Source organism: Balaenoptera physalus (genome assembly GCF_965194825.1).
Source record: "Balaenoptera physalus genome assembly, chromosome: 9".
Classification (NCBI taxonomy): domain Eukaryota; kingdom Metazoa; phylum Chordata; class Mammalia; order Artiodactyla; family Balaenopteridae; genus Balaenoptera; species Balaenoptera physalus.
In genome coordinates, this window is record NC_138888.1 from 102353469 (window position 1) to 102373314 (window position 19846).

At 37.6% G+C, this 19846-nt stretch overlaps 1 protein-coding gene across 3 annotated transcripts in view; it reads right to left on the minus strand.

The window, feature by feature from the left end:
• Positions 1–19846, minus strand: part of ADGRB3 (adhesion G protein-coupled receptor B3) — a 793357-nt gene that overhangs the window by 358825 nt on the left and 414686 nt on the right. For all 3 annotated transcript variants that reach the window (XM_082474137.1, XM_082474138.1, XM_082474139.1), the window contains 2 exons: positions 4535–4684; positions 3624–3699 (listed from right to left, as the gene is read on the minus strand). In XM_082474137.1, the coding sequence (XP_082330263.1) occupies positions 3624–3699; positions 4535–4684 (226 nt within the window). The remainder of the gene's footprint in view (positions 1–3623; positions 3700–4534; positions 4685–19846) is intronic.

Consider the following 19846-nt stretch of genomic DNA (forward strand, 5'->3'; position numbering starts at 1 on the left):
AGAGTTCTGGACGGCATAACCTTTAAAGGGCTTGCAGCACTAATGTCCCCTGGCTCTATGCTTTTTACTGTAAGACATTATTCCGAAGAATACAGTTGGGAGGCTGAGAATAGCCCTTATTTAGTTTGGACTTGAGTAGAGCACATTTCCTTCAGACGAAGGCATAATTTGAATCCACTTAATTGTAAAAGGAAAGACAATCCAGCAATAAAATTGAAATTGCAGATTAAAGAATAGTCAAATGCATATTAGGGCAAGAGAAGAAAAAGAAATATCGAAATGAAAGAGTCAACATGAAAAGTTACTTCTGTCTTTGTAGGAAGGAAAATTTCTAAATTATATCTATTCAAAACATTATGTCAAGTTCTCCTTCTGGGTCCCCATGAGGGGAATTACGCAAAGTATTGTTTTAAAATATTGTATCAAAATATAAAATTTCTGGTGACTTAACAGCAAGCCTAACATTATTCTGTGTCTGGGAAACTTGGCTCCAAAATATTCAACAGATAATTATTAGTAAAATGATCACAGAAGAAAATGTGTCATGAAAATTTAGTAAATAATAAGTAAACATATAGAGCAAATTTGTATATTTTTTCATGTTGAATAAGAAGATATTTCCTTTTCTATTGGGTTCAATTCACACAGTCAAATTTTACAGTAAAACAATAGAATATATGTATTTTATTCCTTTGTTCCTAAAATATTTGAATAGTGTAAACACTAAACTTCTATGTATCTCATTTTAAAAAAATGGCTTATATAGAATATTTTATCAGTTAAGACAGTTATTCCAGTAAACATTTCTTGGACCTGTATTATTTATTAAGCACTGTTCTGGGAGTTTTGACAGTAGAGGAGATTTAAAAGCATTAAGACAGTTCGGTGAGGAGGGTTGTTGCTTAGTAAATGTTTGTTAAGTGACTATAAAACAAAGACATCACCCTTGTCTTTTGAAAGGCTTATTCTACTCACTAAACTTTCTGGAACAACTTTTTGAAAAGGAAAAAAAAACAAAAAAACAAGGCGAGATTGCTTAGTGGTTACCTTATATTACAGTATGAAATAAAAGAAAATGAGAAGTAAATGCTAATATTTCACTTTTCAAATAGTGCTTAAACAAATTTTTCGTCCTGAGCATTCTATCGTCATTATTTCTAATGAATCCAAAGGTGTTGTTTGTTTTCCTATAGTCATTTACCTAATTATACTTAGAAAGTGTGAGTGGGTATACATATTCATAATTCTTATACAAAGGTTATTAAGAACTTCAAGCTAAAAAAATATGTCAGAACGCCACAACCCTACAATTTTACTGAAATAAAGACAGGGAATTTTTGAAGTTAAAAAGAACCTTTGAGTCCAACTCCACGATTTATAAAGTCAGTGACTTGCCCAAAGGCGAATCTGCATCTGTTTGTGTCCCAGGTAGTACTATGGGGTGCAGTTCTGGACTTTTCCCAGTTTTACCCACTCAACCGCCCACAATGTTGTCATTAGTCCACCCACAAGTGACCACTACCTCTGCATTAATTTCAAAAATGTTGAAACACTTTTTTTTACAAAAAGGCTGATGATATCCCTAGATAAATTTCCAATTCCCTTGACTATATAGATTTATGAAACTTGGAATAATCTGACTTTGTGTAGGTGAGTGAGTTCTACGGTGTTATTCAAAATAAGATTAGTCATAATGAAACTCTGTTAAACATGTAGCAGGGAAACTAATTCACAATCTACAACATTTCATGTTGAATATTTTATTTGTATTCATTATGTCCCTCTGCAGCAAACAGAATGAATGTTGCATATAAAGGTGCTTCTATTTTGAAGTTGAACTGAAGGCAGATGATGACTGAGTGACTGAACAAGTTTATAAATTTCTTGTTATGTTAAATTGAAATTAAAACCCAAGTCATCTGATTGTGAGTTAGTGCCTAGTCTAGAATTCCTGCAAGATTAGCTTTATGCAAACGAACTCCCAGTGGAAATAAGGGTCTGACTTTGAGTATCTGGGTACTTTTTTTTTTTAAATTATTTATTTATTTTTGGCTGCGTTGTGTCTTCGTTGCTGCGTGCGGGCTTTCTCTAGTTGCGGCGAGCGGGGGCTACTCTTCATTGCGGTGTGTGGGCTTCTCATCGCGGTGGCTTCTCTTGTTGTGGAGCACGGGCTCTAGGTGCGCGGGCTTCAGTAGCTGCGGCACGTGGGCTCAGTAGTTGCGGCGCACGGGCTTAGTTGCCCCGTGGCATGTGGGATCTTCCCGGACCAGGGATGGAACCCGTGTCCCCTGCATTGGCAGGCGGATTCTTAACCACTGTGCCACCAGAGAAGTCCCTATCTGGGTACTTTTAACTTTAGCACATTTCTCCTCAAATAAACATCATACACAGCAATAGAGGTGGTGTAACTATAAATCAACTTTAGCTGTGAGTAATCATACAGACCAATGTGTTTTAATAAAACCCATGGCAAAGTTGAGAGTAAATATATTAGCTTTGAAAATCTGTTAGTAGAACAAAACTAAACACAAACCTATTCAAATTCAGGAACCCCAAATTCCATCCAGAGAGGAAGGGCGTTAAAGAAAGCTAGATTTCCCAGAGTTGTCTCTGTGGTCAAAACATCCCTCTGGATGATTCACAGACTATAATAATAATTCGCCGCACATAGATTTTCTCCAAATAATCGTGACTAACTGCAGCTGTTATTGCTTCCTTGGGAGACCTTTTCCTGCTGGACTGAACTCTAATTGTTTTTATTTATTAGACCATTTGTTAGGCCCCTGGTATAACTGTACACATCATTCGCAGTCTCTCCTCTTGAAAAACTTAAAGCTTTATTCATGAGGCTGTGGGTACGTGCTCACGGCCGTGTGGCTGTATTTAACTAAAATACAACTTTGTCTCAGTCCTCCACAGTGAGGTGGGGTGGAGGAAACAGGTCACCAAGAGTGAGAACAGCACCATCCAGAGAGATGCGTATCATGTTTTCTGTACAATCTGGTCAAATATTTAAGACGACAGAGCAAATAAATTAATGTCGGTAGAATTACTATCTGTAATTGTTTCTTTTTAATGTCTGGGAGGAAAGAAATCAATGGATTTCTTCCAAAATTTGTCCTCTAATTGAACAACAACATTTTTCTTAATGTAACTGTAATTGAATATTTATCTAGAGGCAAATTGAGATCTTGTGCAGATGAACAAAACCAAGTATTCCCCGCCATCATGACACCCCTTTAATTTCATGTAATGCTGACGAACAGTACAAGTAAGTACAAATAAAGGGAGAAGATAGATTCATTTTAAAATGATCCATTCTATTAATAGAGCCTTGAGGTTTTCTTTTTCTTACTTTTTTTCCCTTGGTCTTAAGGCAAGTCATGATTAGTTACAAAAGAATTACACAGCTATAATCAGGAACCAAAATTGTCTTTCCTAGTTGTTTTGCAATGCACAATATGCTAATAAGCTGTTCATTAAATGGGTATTTTCTATTTCATTTAAGAAAAAAAGCCCTTTGTATTACCAAACTTTGTTTGACTGTTTTCATAGAATGAGCTAGAATCATATATTTGGAATAATTTACAGAGATTACAACAGCTTATTACTTTGTAGCTTACCTCAGAGTGGGCAAAATTAGATCTAAGTTTTTGTACAGGACTGCTCCAAGAACAAAGACCGATGATTCATCTAATTCTAGAAAGAATAAAATTTAAAAATATTAGCAAAACAGCAAGAAAAATACTGTCTTATAAAACCTTAATCTCCTAATTACAAGGGGATTCCAGTATCTGCTGATGCAAAGCCAGGTATAAGAAATGCCTTCTTAACCGTGACGGGCAAGTGAGCCCACACACTGCATGCATTAATTGTAGCTCCAGAAGATGTACTTTCAGTGGTTTTGTGTCATGAAGTAACTTTCCTGCAGGCTGAGACAAGAAGCGGCTGTAGTTACGGCTAAGGAGTTTAAATTCCCAATGATATGGGGGAGAGCCAATTCTCTTTTGGAGCTCTCAGTTAAAATGTCAAAATTTCCAACGTAAGAATTAAGACCACAATGTCACTCTTGAAAAGGGCCATTAAATTTTAGAGGCTACCGAAGATGTGCTTAAAACTTAATTTTTTGTTAGATTTGTTTTTAGATACCAACTTTTTTTAAAAAAAGTGAGGCAGAAACAATTATTTTGCATGGAATGGAAAATCCAACACATTTCAATACCTAAACTTAAAATCTTAGGCCAAGTGCTTTACACTGGGATGAGACTGCCAGCACTGAAATTTGACCCTGACAAGCTCGGGTCTATAATTTGCACTTGTATTTTTTTTTTTTTTTCATTTTAATAGATCCTTTCCTCAAGTAATTTCAGATTTAAAGCCCAAATTAGGTTTTCTATAGTTACAAAATGAGTTTAGAGTCGTGATTGCAGACTGTTTCCTGAATTGCTTAATACATGGGAATTTATGCCAAGTGTATTATTCAATTGAACTTATAAATTTTTTGTTCGAGGCTTAAATTATTTCACATATTTACCTTTTGATGATACGGGGGTAAAGATGCTCTTTGGAATGACCACCCTGTCTTCTGAGTTTCTTGCCCAGTCAACCATGCCCTTCCGTCCTTTCATTGGGAAGTTGATGTCTGTTAGAACAGAGGCTGCGGGAAGCTTCTGAATGCTAGCCACTGTGAAGAAAGAAGTAATGATGTCAACTAAAATCTTTCAGTGTTATCAAAATTGATCAAATTAAACCTTGCAGTATATTAAGAATAAAATTTCCAGTCCTAATTGTATTTATCAGAGCTATAAAACATGCTGATTCCTTCAAATTAGAGGATATTCATTAGGGCTGCTGACTTTTCCTTATTAATTTGGTTTCTGTTGCTTTCAGCAGGCATCATACAGTGACGGTCAGCGGCTGGGTGGACAGTCTCACGAGCACGGACAGGTGCGGCCATCCCGGTTGTTCATGATTGGCCTCCATTCCAATTGTTAGAATCCCCTACTGTATTTTTGTTAAATATTTTGATTAACACACCTGATTCACAGACTGACATTTTCATTTAACTCTGAACTTTGTCTTCAGAACAAGTTTTCTGTACCTACCTCTGAACACTATCTTTGGAACAAATATTTCCTGGATGAGATGGGGTACCGCGAAGACATGAAAAACAAACACATTGCTCTGGGAAGCAGACTGTCAGGATTCAAATAATGAAGCACTAAAAATGCCATAACCACAGAGCCAATATAATATGCAGAAGTGTGTAACGAATAGGACAGTAATAACAAACGATTCTTAAAATGCACACCCACAATTGAAAATAATAAATGTGTATATGTGAATGGAGAATTATGTCTTTACTCACAGTAAGTATTTTAATATATATTGAGAAAATTAATGAATAATATGTTTGGTTATGCCTGAATATATTTTTATTATATATATTGTATATATACACTCACATACACATCTATATGTAACTACATATAACAAAACTATGATAGTAAACACTCAAGCACTTATTGAGTGCACAGAGTTTCAATTAAGAAATGTAATCTGTAGAGCTTTTACATAGGTCCACACTTGTTCCACATTAAAGTTTCAGGTGTTCCCTGGAAGATTTAAATGGAAATATGATGAGGAAACTCTAAAAGCTATCCCAATAAGAAAGGTGAAGTAAGAAACCATTAGACGCCTCATAAGTGGATTTCATTCAAAAGAAACTTGTAATTAAAACAAGAGAGGATGAAAACTAAGAATTTAACAATATTAGTTGTATAAATCTATTACCGTACCACAGGCTTAGTTGCAAATTAAACTGGTAATGTATTACTATATTTTATTAAAGCTCTTTCAGGGAATTATACACATCCATTTTCAGCATAGGATAGAATTTCATTTGGCCTGTAATTTGACATAATAAGCTTAAAAAAGGATTTTGTAACTAAATGTTGAAGGAAAGAGGGTGCTGGGTAACTCATAAATTATTATGGATGTGAAAGGCTGTTTTTGGACAACATCTCATTCTTTTAGTTTCTTTAATAATTTGAACAATATAGTCTTGATTGTCCAGAAATAACCCAGTTCATGTGTCCTAAAGGGTCCAAAGCCTCCAGTGCATACAGATGGACAGATCAGCACATTAGTAGCATGCTTTTTCTTAAGGGCCCTACAAGCTTTATCCAATATGCAAAACTAAGTTCATCTACTTCCAAATTCCTTGACTCTAACTTTGGTTGTCTTGGTGTTTAGAGGAAATTTATTTCACCTCTCTGCTCTAAAAACTGATGAAAAGAAATGAAGGTTTTTCTGATTTCTGGTTTCTACTATAAAGGAAAACAAACAAGAGATAAACTGTTGGAACTTGAGGTCTAATAATTCCTCTGTTTCTATATACATTGGATAGAAAACAAAAATAAATAAACAAACAAAAGGAATAAATAACATATGGAGGAAGCTTATTCTGTACCAATTATATATCACTTTATCCTGAATAAATGCTGGTCTAATATCTTATTCTTAAAAATATAAAAATGAGATAATTATACATGCATGTATCTCACATTATGAAATGCATTCATTCTTCAGTTGGAGGTACATTGGGTATTAAATGATGACTATATAGATTAGATCGACTTTTGAGTCTAGACTAAAGGAATATAAAAATCAATTAGGATCACTAACTTCTGCAAGAAGTCCTTTAAGTTGCATAGTATTGAGCATCAGAAGGATATAAAAACAAACATGTATTCATTAATTTTAGTAGATATGTAGTCCAAAAAGTAAGGTGGTATTTTCAATAAATACATTATGAAAAGGGATATGACTTCACAGACTGATAAGCTTCAAATCTAGCCTTCAAATTATCAGTATACATGTTCTTTAAAATATGCAGTATTTAAAATTGTACATCTTTACCTTAAACCTACTTAGGAAGATGCCTAAGGTGACACTGCGGTTCTTCATGACCATGCAGTGATTAATTAACATGAAAAACTATTTCCATACAGCAAAAATGATTTACAGAGGACTTTTATTTTCTCCTTCTTTCAGTCCCTGTACCACACTTGGACCAATCCAATCCTCAATTCCTTCCCTTCTTCACTGAAGTTCTCCAAAACCCTCAGGCAAAATTTAAATGCAGTTAGTCTTTAGGGAACTAGGGAGCTCAAAAGAGGTAAGATTAAAAATGAATACCTTACATATATCCAGAGAAAAGCATAATTCAAAAAGATACATGCACCCCAATGTTCATAGCAGCACTATTCACAATAGCCAAGACATGGAAGCAACCTAAATGTCCATCAACAGATGAATGGGTAAAGAAGATGTGATACATATATACAATGGAATATTACTCAGCCATAAAAAAGGAATGAAATAATGTCATTTGCAGCAACATGGATGGACCTAGAGATTATCATACTAAGTGAAGTAAGTCAGACAGAGAAAGAAAAATAGCTTATGATATCATTTCTATGCGGAATCTAAAAAAGTGATACAAATGAACTTATTTACAAAACAGAAATAGATTCACAGACATAGAAAACAAACTGATGGTTACCAAAGAGGAAGGGGTGGGGGAGGGATAAACTAGGAAGTTGGGATTAACATATACACACTACTACATATAAAATAGTAACTAACAAGGACCTACTATATAGCACAGGGAACTAAACTCAATATATTGTAACAACTTATAAGGAAAAGAATCTGAAAAAGATACAACATTATAAATCAACTACAATAAAAAAAAAGAATGCCTTAAAGTATGTCTAGAGTACATATGTGTCTAGTGCTGCCAAAGGACATCAGTGCAAAGTATGAGGGCACAATCTACGTACTTTGCTTCTGTGACAATTGTTGCATTAAAACCAATCATTGTGGGTGTTTAGATGATACAGCGTCTTTCCTCAAAAATTGAGAAAATGTCTTTCTTACAGAAGATTAAAGTGGTTAAAAAAAAATCTCAAAGGACACAATGTCCCTGAACAAATAGGCACACCTTGAATGCTCCAAGAACTACCCTAAATTCACGGTATCGTGTTTTAATTACAACTCTAGATTTGATTTCTTATGCAATAAAAATAGGTGACTCATCATGGATAAACCTTGGAGCAAACCCAGCTGACTTTCAGTTTGCATTTTTAATGCTTTCATTTTGCATTTAGATATGCAGCATAAAATCTTCTGACAGCATCATGTCTGTTATTGGCCAAGCTCTCAAAGGATTGAGGTTTGGTATAGATTTTTGCTCATCAGAAAGCATAAGGGAATTTTTGCAAATGGGCCTAAAAGCACATGAGCTGTTCTTCTGCTTTTGTTTTTTGTAACCACTGAGCTCTCCTTTGGTTCATCAAAGCAGGTGGTGCTTCTAACCTGTTCCTGAGGAAAATCATGAGGTTTCAGCCCTTTGTCCCTATTAAATGAGGTCCTGGATGATGGGAACTCTTGTCCTTTTCATCCTTGTAATGTGAATGGCCCACTACAGTTGAATCAGTTGCACCATGAACAAGAAAATAAGGGATAAATTAGGAGTTTGGGATTAACATATACACACTGCTATATATAAAAAATAGATAATCAACAAGGACCACAGGGAACTCTACTCAATATTTTGTAATAACCTATAAGGGAAAAGAATCTGAAAAGGAATATATAAGTATATATATCACTGAATCACTTTGCTGTGCACCTGAAACTAACACAACATTGAAATGAACTATACTTCAATTAAAAAAAGATATAATGAGAAAAAATAAGGCATCTGGAAGGAAAATGCTAGAGAGTGAAAGTGTACGGTAAATGGTGTAGGAAACAGCAGAATGGGCAAATGAGGGCCAGCAGAGGTAGGTGGCAGTTTACCAGAGTAGGGTAAGTGTGGACTCTGGATCTGGGCCCTGGATTCAAGTCCTTGGTAGTTTAGGCTAACTATGATGTCCTAGTTTTTTAAGGCTGGTGCCAGTTCACCTCTGATATTTTGTACAATTATAATTAGCATCCCCTATCACTCTCAAAAGTCTCATTTTAGAAGATAAATTCCAAGTTCATTTTATATGTTGTGTGACACTGGGAAAATTGCCTAACCTCTCTGTGTCTCAATTTCCTCCTCTGTACCATGGGAATAATAATATTATCTACCTCACTAGGATGCTGGAGGATGAAATAAGTAACTATATGCCAAGACGCGGGAGTTGGGTGCCTAACTAGCACCTGGAGCATGGGTGGTCCTATGGAAGTGTTGGCTATTCCAGTAGGTTTTCTCATAATCACTTCCAAGGGAACTTGGGAGCTACCTCATTGTATGTCCATAGTATGATAAAGTATTTGACTTTTACAACAAACATTCTGTTTTGGTTGTCCTTCAGTGACCTTAGGCATGGGATCACATAGTCAAAACTTAATGCTGACTATATTCAGATGATCAAAGGCAGGAATTGCACTTAAAATAAATAGAGATCATCCTTTAGTACTTTAATGCACCACTAGGGAGTGAATAAGCCTTCCTTTTACTCATCCCTTCCCTCTCTCCCTCCCCCCTCCCTCCTTTCCTTCCTTTTTTCTGATAGCTTCTGCCAGAGGCAAGAGGGTGCCTTCTCTGGTTATTTGGCTACACGAGGTCAGTTAGGTTAAAAATCTATTGGCTGCATCGTGAATGACAAATTCAATACTTCTGTTGTAGTCATGGCCACAGACTGCACAGAGAACTTCAAAAGCACTACTTTTAAGCACTGACCTAAGTGCTTAATGCAGTGACTCACATTCTATAGTGAGTGGAGGGAACTTCCAAGGGAGGACCCCTAATAATCATAGGCCCTTCATCGTCGGGGGCAGATGAAGAAGAAGCTGTTTACGGGATGCCCTAAAAGCAGTCCTTCTCATTGTTTCCTTCTATTGATGTTTCCCATATATTTAAAGTTTGCATCATTTCTCATGTCTATTCAGAGGGAACAACTTACAAACGGGGTCCTGACTCACCAATATTAGAAAATTGGCCAGTTATCAAAATGGAATTGCTTGTGGAAAACATTACTCGATATTACTAGATGGTCACCTGCACAGTTTCAAAATCCTGTAAGTAAAACTTGGGAGGGAGGAAATGATGCATTGCATCAGTGTGTTAGAAAGCGACTCAACCATAATAGAAAAGAATATGAAAAAGAATGTATGTCTATGTATAACAGGATCACTTTGCTGTACAGCAGAAATTAACACAACATTGTAAATCAACTCTACCTCAATAAAATAATTAAGAAAAAAACAAAAAGGAACTCAGTTCTGCTCTTGAACCCATATCAAGCACACGGGGGCTGAGCAGAGCCTCTATGTGGTGTGACCCCCCTGGCACTTAGCAGCTTAAGAAGCCATTATTTTCCTATGGCAATGCTGAGTGGCTTGTAAACTACTGAGGGTATTTGGGAGGGAAGGGAAGCACAGCTGATTTTATTGCACACTTGCCATGGCCTTGACACTGTCCTTAACTGATTCAGCACATATTTATCATGTGGTTCCTCTGTGCTAGGCCCTGTTTCTAGCACAGCACTTGGCCAGATGCCTTAAACATGATACCTTATTTAATATTTAAAACAAGGCTAGGAGGTATTGGTGTTGTCAGTATCCTTATTGTTACTATCTGTACCTTCCTTTCTTAAATGAGGAAGAGGACACTTAAGTGGTGGCATTGTGATTCAAATCTCAGTTGTCTACTCAGAAGTATAGGATTTTGTACTGTGTGATGCAGTTTGATTATACTTAACACATAAACAGCAAATTTACTTTGCCTTACTGTAATATTTTTGCACTAAATATAAAAGACGGACATAGTGACTCAATTAGAGGAAATCAAACTATCTTTCTTGCCCAACAGAAGATCAAAACTAGGCACTGGGCCTCCCTGGTGGCGCAGTGGTTGAGAATCTGCCTGCCAATGCAGGGGACACGGGTTCGAGTCCTGGTCTGGGAAGATCCCACATGCCGCGGAGCAACTGGACCCGTGAGCCACAACTACTGAGCACGCGCGTCTGGAGCCTGTGCTCTGCAACAAGAGAGGCCGCGATAGTGAAAGGCCCACGCACCGCGATGCAGAGTGGCCCCCACTTGCCGCAACTAGAGAAAGCCCTCGCACAGAAACGAAGACCCGACACAGCCAAAAATAAATTAATTAATTAATTTAAAAAACAACAACAACAACAAAAAAAAAACTAGGCACCACTGAAGAGCAATGGTTATCAAAAGGGAATGCAGATATCATACATACACACACTTTAATTCGTCCATCATGATCTCCAACATCGTTTCCAGGAAACACTCAGACGTTCAAACAGAGAGATTCTGAGTTTCTCTTCTCCCCACTCTATTTCCCCCGTTTACTCTGTCTCCTTCCCAAGGGCTGGAATTGGAGTGCTGAGGGTTGCGGGGAAAGAACAGGCTCCCTGAGAGCAGCCTGGAGCCACCGTTTCCCAGGAAACAGAGGAGGTGGGAGGGGCGTCTGCAAGGACCAGGGTGCTGAGAGCTGAGAGCATCCATCAGTGCAGCCTCCACCATCCCCACTACAGGGTGTGGCATCCCCACATCCCAGAGCAGCACACAGAGATTTAGCTGAGAAACGTTCTTCCCACTAGGAGTTAACAGATTTGTTTTCAGAGAAAAAGCAGGCTCCCCTGATATTTAAAAGTAGACAAACTTGATAGGCAGTCAAGAAAGTAACCATGTGGCAAGTCAAAGATTTTTTTCAACTTGCTAGTTTCCAATGACATATTATACATAGTGAAACTTTAAATAATTAACCATTTTGTGTATTCCTTTCTGGCATCAAAATCGAAAAACTTGTGAATTATTTGTGAATTATCAGCTTCAGATTCTGTTTTTTTATCCATGAGCCAGTTTCAAAGCCTGGGATCCTCTGTAGTACAAGGCATGTTTCTTATTTCTGCTCTTGGCCTTTTGGCCAGACTTCAGTGCTCTCTACAGAGGATCTCCTCAGCTTCTTCTCAGGTCACTCCTACTCCCCAACATGTAATCCTGCTGACACACATGTTTACATGATTACATGGTACATCCCCAGGCAGACACACCACCCTTGTTCAAGCTGAACTCTCTCAACCAGGGACGGGAAAACTACAACCTACGGTCCAGATCTGTCCTACCAGCTGTTTGTGGATGGTCTGCAAGCTAAAAGTGGTTTTCACATTTTTAAGTGGTTGAAAAACATCAAAAGAAGAATTGTATTTCTTGGCATGTGAAAATTAAATAAAATTCAAATCTCAGTGTCCACAAATAAAGCTTTATTGGAACACAGACACACCATTCATTCACATGAAGCCTAGGGCTGCTTTTAGGCAACAAGAGCAGAGTTTAACAGTTACAGCAGAGACTGTACGGTCCACAAACCCTGAAATATTTACTATCTGGCCCTTTACAGAAAAGGTTTGCCTACCCATGTTGCAGACATATATCGGAGAAAGTATTTTTAAATATTACAATCTTTCTTTAAAGAGAAATACATTCTAAAATATCTTATTTTCTGCACTTTTTCTGTTAACTATTGCATGTTCTTTCTGATGGCCTTTTTCTTTCTATGGTATGTAAAGTTTAATGAGGGAAATTTAACCTGATTATACCAATTTTCTTTCAGGTTTTAAAAAGGGTATGTCACTTATAAATTTTCATCTTCTCTACACAAGTAGTTCATGATTTCATTCCTCACACAAATACAAAACAAAATGTGATATGCAAATCAATTTTGCATGTATACCTGAATGGTAAAACCAAATCAATAAAGAAAATGCTTTAGGAAGTAAATTCTCCCTCTTCTCCCAACCAGTGAAATGAAGAACAGTATTCCTGTCCTTCCTTCCTAGAGGAAGGACCTTTAGATGATAATAAACCAAGTAAAAACAAATGAGAGCGTTTGTGTATGCAGCATTGTGTGTGTGCGTGTGTGTGTGATGTATTGTTTTGATATCTATGGGTATTCAAACCTTACCAGGGGAGTGAGGCAGGAACCTGTGAGAAGTCAAGCACCCATGCAGTCAGGAAACAACAACCGAAGTCAACAATCCCAGGGCTTCCCGAGATAGTGATCATCCATCCCCAGAAGAGTACTGGGATTGCCAAGTGCTACGACTTGATAAGAGGATGATCACTGTAGACTCAAGAGTTCTGTCTGGAAATTCATTCATCCAGCAAACTTCTATTGATCCCTGAGAGTGTTGCAAGCAGGGTCTTACCACTGAGGACCTAGCAAGTGAGCAAGAGACACAAAGTCTTTGTCCTTAATGAGCTTGCAGTCTAGTGGGGGAATGCACACATGTTCGTTAGTGAAGAAACAATTCAGATGATTCAAGGTTGTGACAGGTGGCATGAAAGAAATAACTGATGAGATGGCACGTGGTCAGTCAGCCAAGGAAGGCCTCTCTGAAGAGGGAGAATGTGGGCTGTGGTTTGACAGCTGAGTATAAGTTAGGGGAAGAAGAAAGAGCCTGTGCAGACCCAGAGCCTGGAAAAGGGCTGTGATGCTCCAGAAGTATCAGAATAGCAGTGTCTGGGTATGAGGTGAGGGAACTTACTGCACCCTAGAAAAAGAGTAATGTTTTTAATAGAGCATGAAGGTTTAGGTAGAGAAGCAGTCAAACAAAGGGCTGGAAATGACACTTTAGGCTAAGTGATCTGAGATCTAGAGCATGATCAAATTTAGAACTTAGAGATGTAAACTGGTTGTCTTCTAATTAGAAGTAATGTAAACAACGAGGCCCTACTGTAGAGCACAGAGAACTATATTCAGTATCCTGGGATAAACCACAATGGAAAAGAATATGGAAGAAGTTGTATACATACACTGAGTCACGTGTCTGTAAAGCAGAAATTAACACAACATTGTAAATCAATTATACGTGAATAAAATAAATTTTTTAAAAAAGAAGTAATAGTTGATAATGTGGACATGGATAAGTTTCCCCCAAAAGAGAGAATACAATGGACAGATTCATTCATTCAACAAATATCAATTGAGCACCTATCACATGCCAAACACAGTTGTGGGCACTGGAAATACACCAGTGAACAAAACAGTTAAAGTCCTTGCCCTCATGGGACCAGCATGGTATCTGGGGAGAGACAGGGGACAAACAAACAGAGCTAGATCGAATGTCAGTAACAGTAAATGATCTGCTAGAGAACGGTGAGTGGGGTCGGGGACCTTCACTAAATAGTGGAAGCTTCTTTGCTCGGCTGGCCTCTGTGCAGACACCTGCAGAAGAGACATAGTGAGCTGTGCAGACATCAAGAAGATGACAGAAAAGGGGCTGAGAAGTGTAGTTTAGGAGAGATTCACTTTTAGAGGGTAAAGAGAAATAATCAGGGAAAGACACCAAAAATAAATGGAGAGAGAAAAAGATAAACCACAATAGTTAACTAACTGTGAAACAGAAAGATGTATTTTAATAATGCCAGCGTGGCTTTACAAGAAGTCAAAGGCTTTATAAGGATTATGGAAAAGGGCCACTCGTTTAGAAAAAGGAAAACCATACTCTAAAATTAGGTTCGGCCATGCTCTACTGCAGAGTTGGTAAACTTCCTATAAAGGGCCAAAAAGTAAATATTTTCAGCTTTGAGGGCCACCGAGTCTGCGAGGAGGACCTGGAAGCCACCCCAGACAATTCATAACTGAATGGTCATGCAAGAAAACGTGGTATTTAATCATAGAAGAACAATTATCTGATGTGACCAATATTGTGGTTCTCTAGTTCAACAAACATTTTTTGGGGAAAATCTCTTGATTTCCTGCCACCAAGACACTTCTCCTCCATCTTCCTAGAAGGTGCCACCAGGTACTCAGATGTTTGAACCAAAAACACAAGGGTTGTCCTGGTTTTCCTGCATCTCCTACAGCCATCCATCAACACCATGCTTCTTCCCTCTGTCTCCTTTCCAGATCCCTCTGGAAGCCTCCAGTATCTCTCACCTGAGCTAATTCAAGGGCCGCCTGACGGGCTTCCTTGATTCCACTCTTGTTCCTTCAAGTCCTTCTCTCAGAAACCAGAGTTAACTTTTAAAAATGTAAATCACACCATGTTGTTCTCTCACTTGAAAGAATTCAGTGGCCCATCAGTGCTTTTAGAGTAAAATCCAGATCCACACGAGGGCCTCCCAGGCTCCGCATGGCTGGCGCCTGCCTGTCTGTGGGTCACGGACAAACCGCCATCCTGCTCGCTGCCCCTGGTCTTTCCTCTTCACCACAGGGCTCTTCCTCTCCAACTAGAATATTCTTTTCTACTCTTATCCTCGAGTGTCTGCTAAATTGTGTTTTCCTTAGCTTGGTCTGTCTGAACCGCCCAATCTAAAGAAGTTCAGCTCCCTCATTCCTCTCTATTATATCACCTGTTTATTTTCTTTATGGCTCTATATTCATAGGTAAGTATTATCCAGCTTTATGTTGATTTATTATCAGCCTCACACACTGCACTATAAGCTCCAAAAGGAAAGGAATTCTCCCTATTTACTGATATGTACTAGGGTCCTAACATCTAGTAGGTTTGACACAGCTCCTTGTAAATTTTTGTAATGAATGAGGTTTTCCAAAGGCTCACTAGCAAGCACTGGGGTTTAATGTGATATCTTTGGGCCCTGAAGACAAAGACACTTGCTTTTCCAATTACTTTGTGATCTTTGGCAAGTCATTTAACTGCATTTTACCTTGACCATCTGTAGAAAATCAATAGCCTTTCATGAGGATTAAGCCAAAGACAGCTCATTTCTTACACACAGTAGGACTTGATATATGTCAGTTTCCTTTTATCCTTCACCTCAACCATTCTCCACCTTGTAAAAAACACCATGGAAGATCCAAAATTTAAAAAGAAAAAAATCCTTGCATAGAAAGAAACTACAACCTGGTGAGACACCTGTTTAACACAAATATCTTCAGTATGGGCCGAACGGGTATAAGAACTCTTCTTCTGAACTCCAAACCTGTCTACTTCAACTCTTCAATGGTATGTCTCCAGGCATCTCCAGTGTAGCATCTCTGGAGCTTAACTCTTGATTTCCACCCACTCTTCATCAAAATATTCTTTCCCTTAGCAGCCTTTTCCATCTCTAACAGGGTACCTCCACCTACCCTTTTCTCAGGACACTAAACAGTAAGTTATCCTCCATATTCACCTGCCAGAAGGCCATTCATCACTGTGGTCACTGTTTCTCTTCCAAAACATAACTCAAACTTGGCCCGTTATGTCCTCCTTGATGGCCACCCAAGAATCCACCAAGACATGGAAACAATCTAAATATCCATCAACAGAGGAATGGATAAAAAAGATGTGGTACATATATACAATGGAATACTACTCGGCCATGAAAAAGAATGAAATAATGCCATTTGCAGCAACATGGATGAACCTAGAGATTATCATACTAGGTGAAGTAAGTCAGACAGACAAATATCGTAGGATGTCACTCATACATGGAATCTAAAAAATGATATAAGTGAACTTATTAACAAAACAGAAACAGACTTGCAGATATTGAAAACAAACTTATGGTTACCAAAGTGGAAACATGGAGGGGAGGGATAAATCATGAGCTTGGGATGAACACACACACACTACTCTATATAAGATAGCTAACCAACAACAAGAAAAAGAATGACTGTTGGGAGGAAAATGAATACAGGAGCTCTATATTTGTGAACATCATTTCTTTCCCCTCAAGCTCAGAAAACAGTTTTGGTCTTTGGATCATAAAACCAAACAACCCAAAATAATCCCCAAATAACAATTACTCTTTCTCACTACACACATGCACGCACAAACACATAAAAACACACACTCTAAGACTGAGTGCTCTATTTCACTACAAAAATTTATATGTCATTAAAAAGGGCACACAAACCAATTACAACTTTGCCTATGTAGTCTAAAGTGTACTGCTCAATAATATACTTATTTTGCTGTTAAGAAATTGATATTTTAGAAGTAAACATTACATATTTCTAATCTACAAGGATACTTTTTGAAATATTATGGATTCTTGGAATAAATTTTAAAGATGATAGAGATTATCCTCTTTAGTAAAAACATTATTACATTTTAGGGAAGGCAAAGAAAAAATTGAAGGAGTTAGGGAAAGTTAAAAGAGAATTAATCAGGCAATGAGTTTGGGGAAAGCAAAAGGAGACTGCCTAGAAAAAAGGAGAGGACAATTAAGGCTCTCAAATAATGAAGACAAGATTCTTCAAAAGGAGGAAGGTTCATACTTCAAAAAGTAATAAAGTAGCCCAAATGGATATTGAAGTTGACCATTAAAACGTTTTGTAGTGGCAAAGGAAACGTTTCAGTATCTTCGTCCCAACTATATCCCCCTGTATTCCTACTGCACTTTAGAGCCCTTTTAATAATTTCAGCGTATCAAGCTTTATTTGATATCAGAATATATATTTGGATATATGAACTTTTATCCAATGTAAATCATTCCTGTATGAACTGTTCAGTCCCTACGAATATAAAATCCTATTTTGTAGTTATCAGCTGCAACTTGAATAAAATTACTGTCCAGCATATAAGGTTATGTGGCCTTTACAGCCTGTTATTATTGGGTTTTCAATTCAGTTTAACTTTTATTAAAAAGTATCTTCATTCTCTGATGTAACTTTAAAGGAAAAAACATGAATTTTCCCCTAAGCCCATAGTATGAATTTTAATGGTATCTAAAAGAACTGCATTTTGGTTGATAAATATTTTAGGACATATACACAAGGACACACTCATTCACACCTGCTCTCTCGTAGTCATATGCCACCGACCAAAACAGGAGATAAAATTAAAGAAAACACATTAAACTAACCACATAAGTCATTAGTTACATTTCTAAAGTTAAAGTTCTTCACGTGAAAAATTTACGTGGGCAACAAACGCAGAAAAATATTCTGGACTATGCAAAAGACATTATTTAAGGACAAAAGAGAACTAATTCATTTATGAATTCAGGAGGATTTAGCACTACAGAATTATTTAATGCATCTATAGAGACAGTTGATACAATTTTGCAGGTGATGGATTACGTGTTAAGGGGCAGAAATTATAAAATTAAAGCTGAAAAAATTCTTCTGTATAAATCATTCAGGAGAGCTAGGATTTGACTAATGACAAATAAATACATGGAAGAGAGGAGCTTCTTAAGATAGCAAAGTACAAGTACCAATGAAATGTTTTTGGGCCATTTGTGTCATTACACTACAGAAGACAACTGCATAACAAACTATCTCCAAACAGACAGGCATGGCACCAGTGGTTTTCCAGATTTAGTTACAGTATCTACCTAGAAGTCTGGGATCCTGGCTGCTTTGTTAAATAAACAGTAAGTTTACTATTGAGATTAAGAATAACGACAACAAGCAAAAGCTTAGGGTCTTAAATTTAGGTAGCAACTTTGGAAGCTCCCTGGAGGAGCAGACTGTGAATATGGGGATGGAGTGACCTGACCAAAGTCACATACCCTATCAGTAGCAGAGCCCATATCTGGCCCTACATTTGTCCACTATCAATTACTGAGGGCCTATTACATGCCAGATGATGTGTATATCTTTAATCTTTACAATAACTCTTCAGGAAAGATATCATTACCTCTACTTTAGAAAGGAGCACACTGAGGGATTTAGAGATGAAATAATCTGCAGAAGGTCAGTTAGTTGTGATATAGCCAAGGTTTGCAGCCAGTTGGGCTCGAAAGCCAGCGTGTTTTCTTGGATACAAAACAGCATCCCCGCTTCCACTGTGTAAAAGAGTATCAGTCTTTAACTTTAATCTGGGTCAGAGTTTTCTGTCAAATTCAGATGAGAACCTTTTTTTTTTTTTGGAATTCAGTGAAGGAAACAATGGAGAAGAGGAACAATTTAGCACAGAATTCTTGGTCTAACCAAATAAAATAAGACATTTGAAAAGGTGAAACTATAAAAAGGAAAAAAATGAAAAAATTGTTAAAAGGGAATCAGTATTTCTTTTCACTGGTTATTGTTGTAGAGGCAAAGTGCTATTGCCATAGAGATAAGCAATTATTGCCATAGAGACAGTTAAAATGGGACTGTATTTCATATTCACACAAACTCACGGCAACATCCTTCTAATACAGTTGAACAGCAAAATCAGAAAGATGGCCTGCTGTGTGACAATTTTAGTGATTCCAAATCCTTATGGCATAAACCAATAGAGACCAGACATGTTATTTTATAACATTCAAATGTTGTGTTTAGTTGGCTTTAGGTTTTATGTTCCTATTCTAGCCTATAAGTGTGAGTCTATTAGATTCCGAAGGAACTGATTCAAAGAGAAGAATGAAGTCAGACTGGGAAGACCTATCCTTCCAGCATCTTTTAGAGGCAGTGTCTGCAGGGAACTAGGAAGCCATCCACTTTCCAACATGGCCCTGTGCTAATCCCACCTCTGAAAGCCTTTCCCTGATGGGAATCCTCCTCTTGATCCCCAGCTGATGGACTGAGGCAAAGCACTGATTCCTTTAGGCAAAGCTCTTCACAGCTTCCTGAGGGCACAAAAGTCACAGTAACTTCTCTGCAGAAACTCATGTTCTTTATAGAGAATAGTTAAAACTCAAATCCAAAATGTGTGTGGTTAGGTCTAGGTGTCAAGGTGTGTGAAACCCAAGAATTCCGTCTGCATTCTCACCAGAAATCTTAATTTTTGAAATTGTGGTTTTCTATCTCAGGACAACTTCCACAATTCATGTCCCATACACCAAGATGTAGCCCTAAGACATACCTCTTCACCGTCTCTGTAACACACATGTCATCCTTTAGGCTTTAAACTCTTCCTCCTTAGATATGCACAGCTATGCT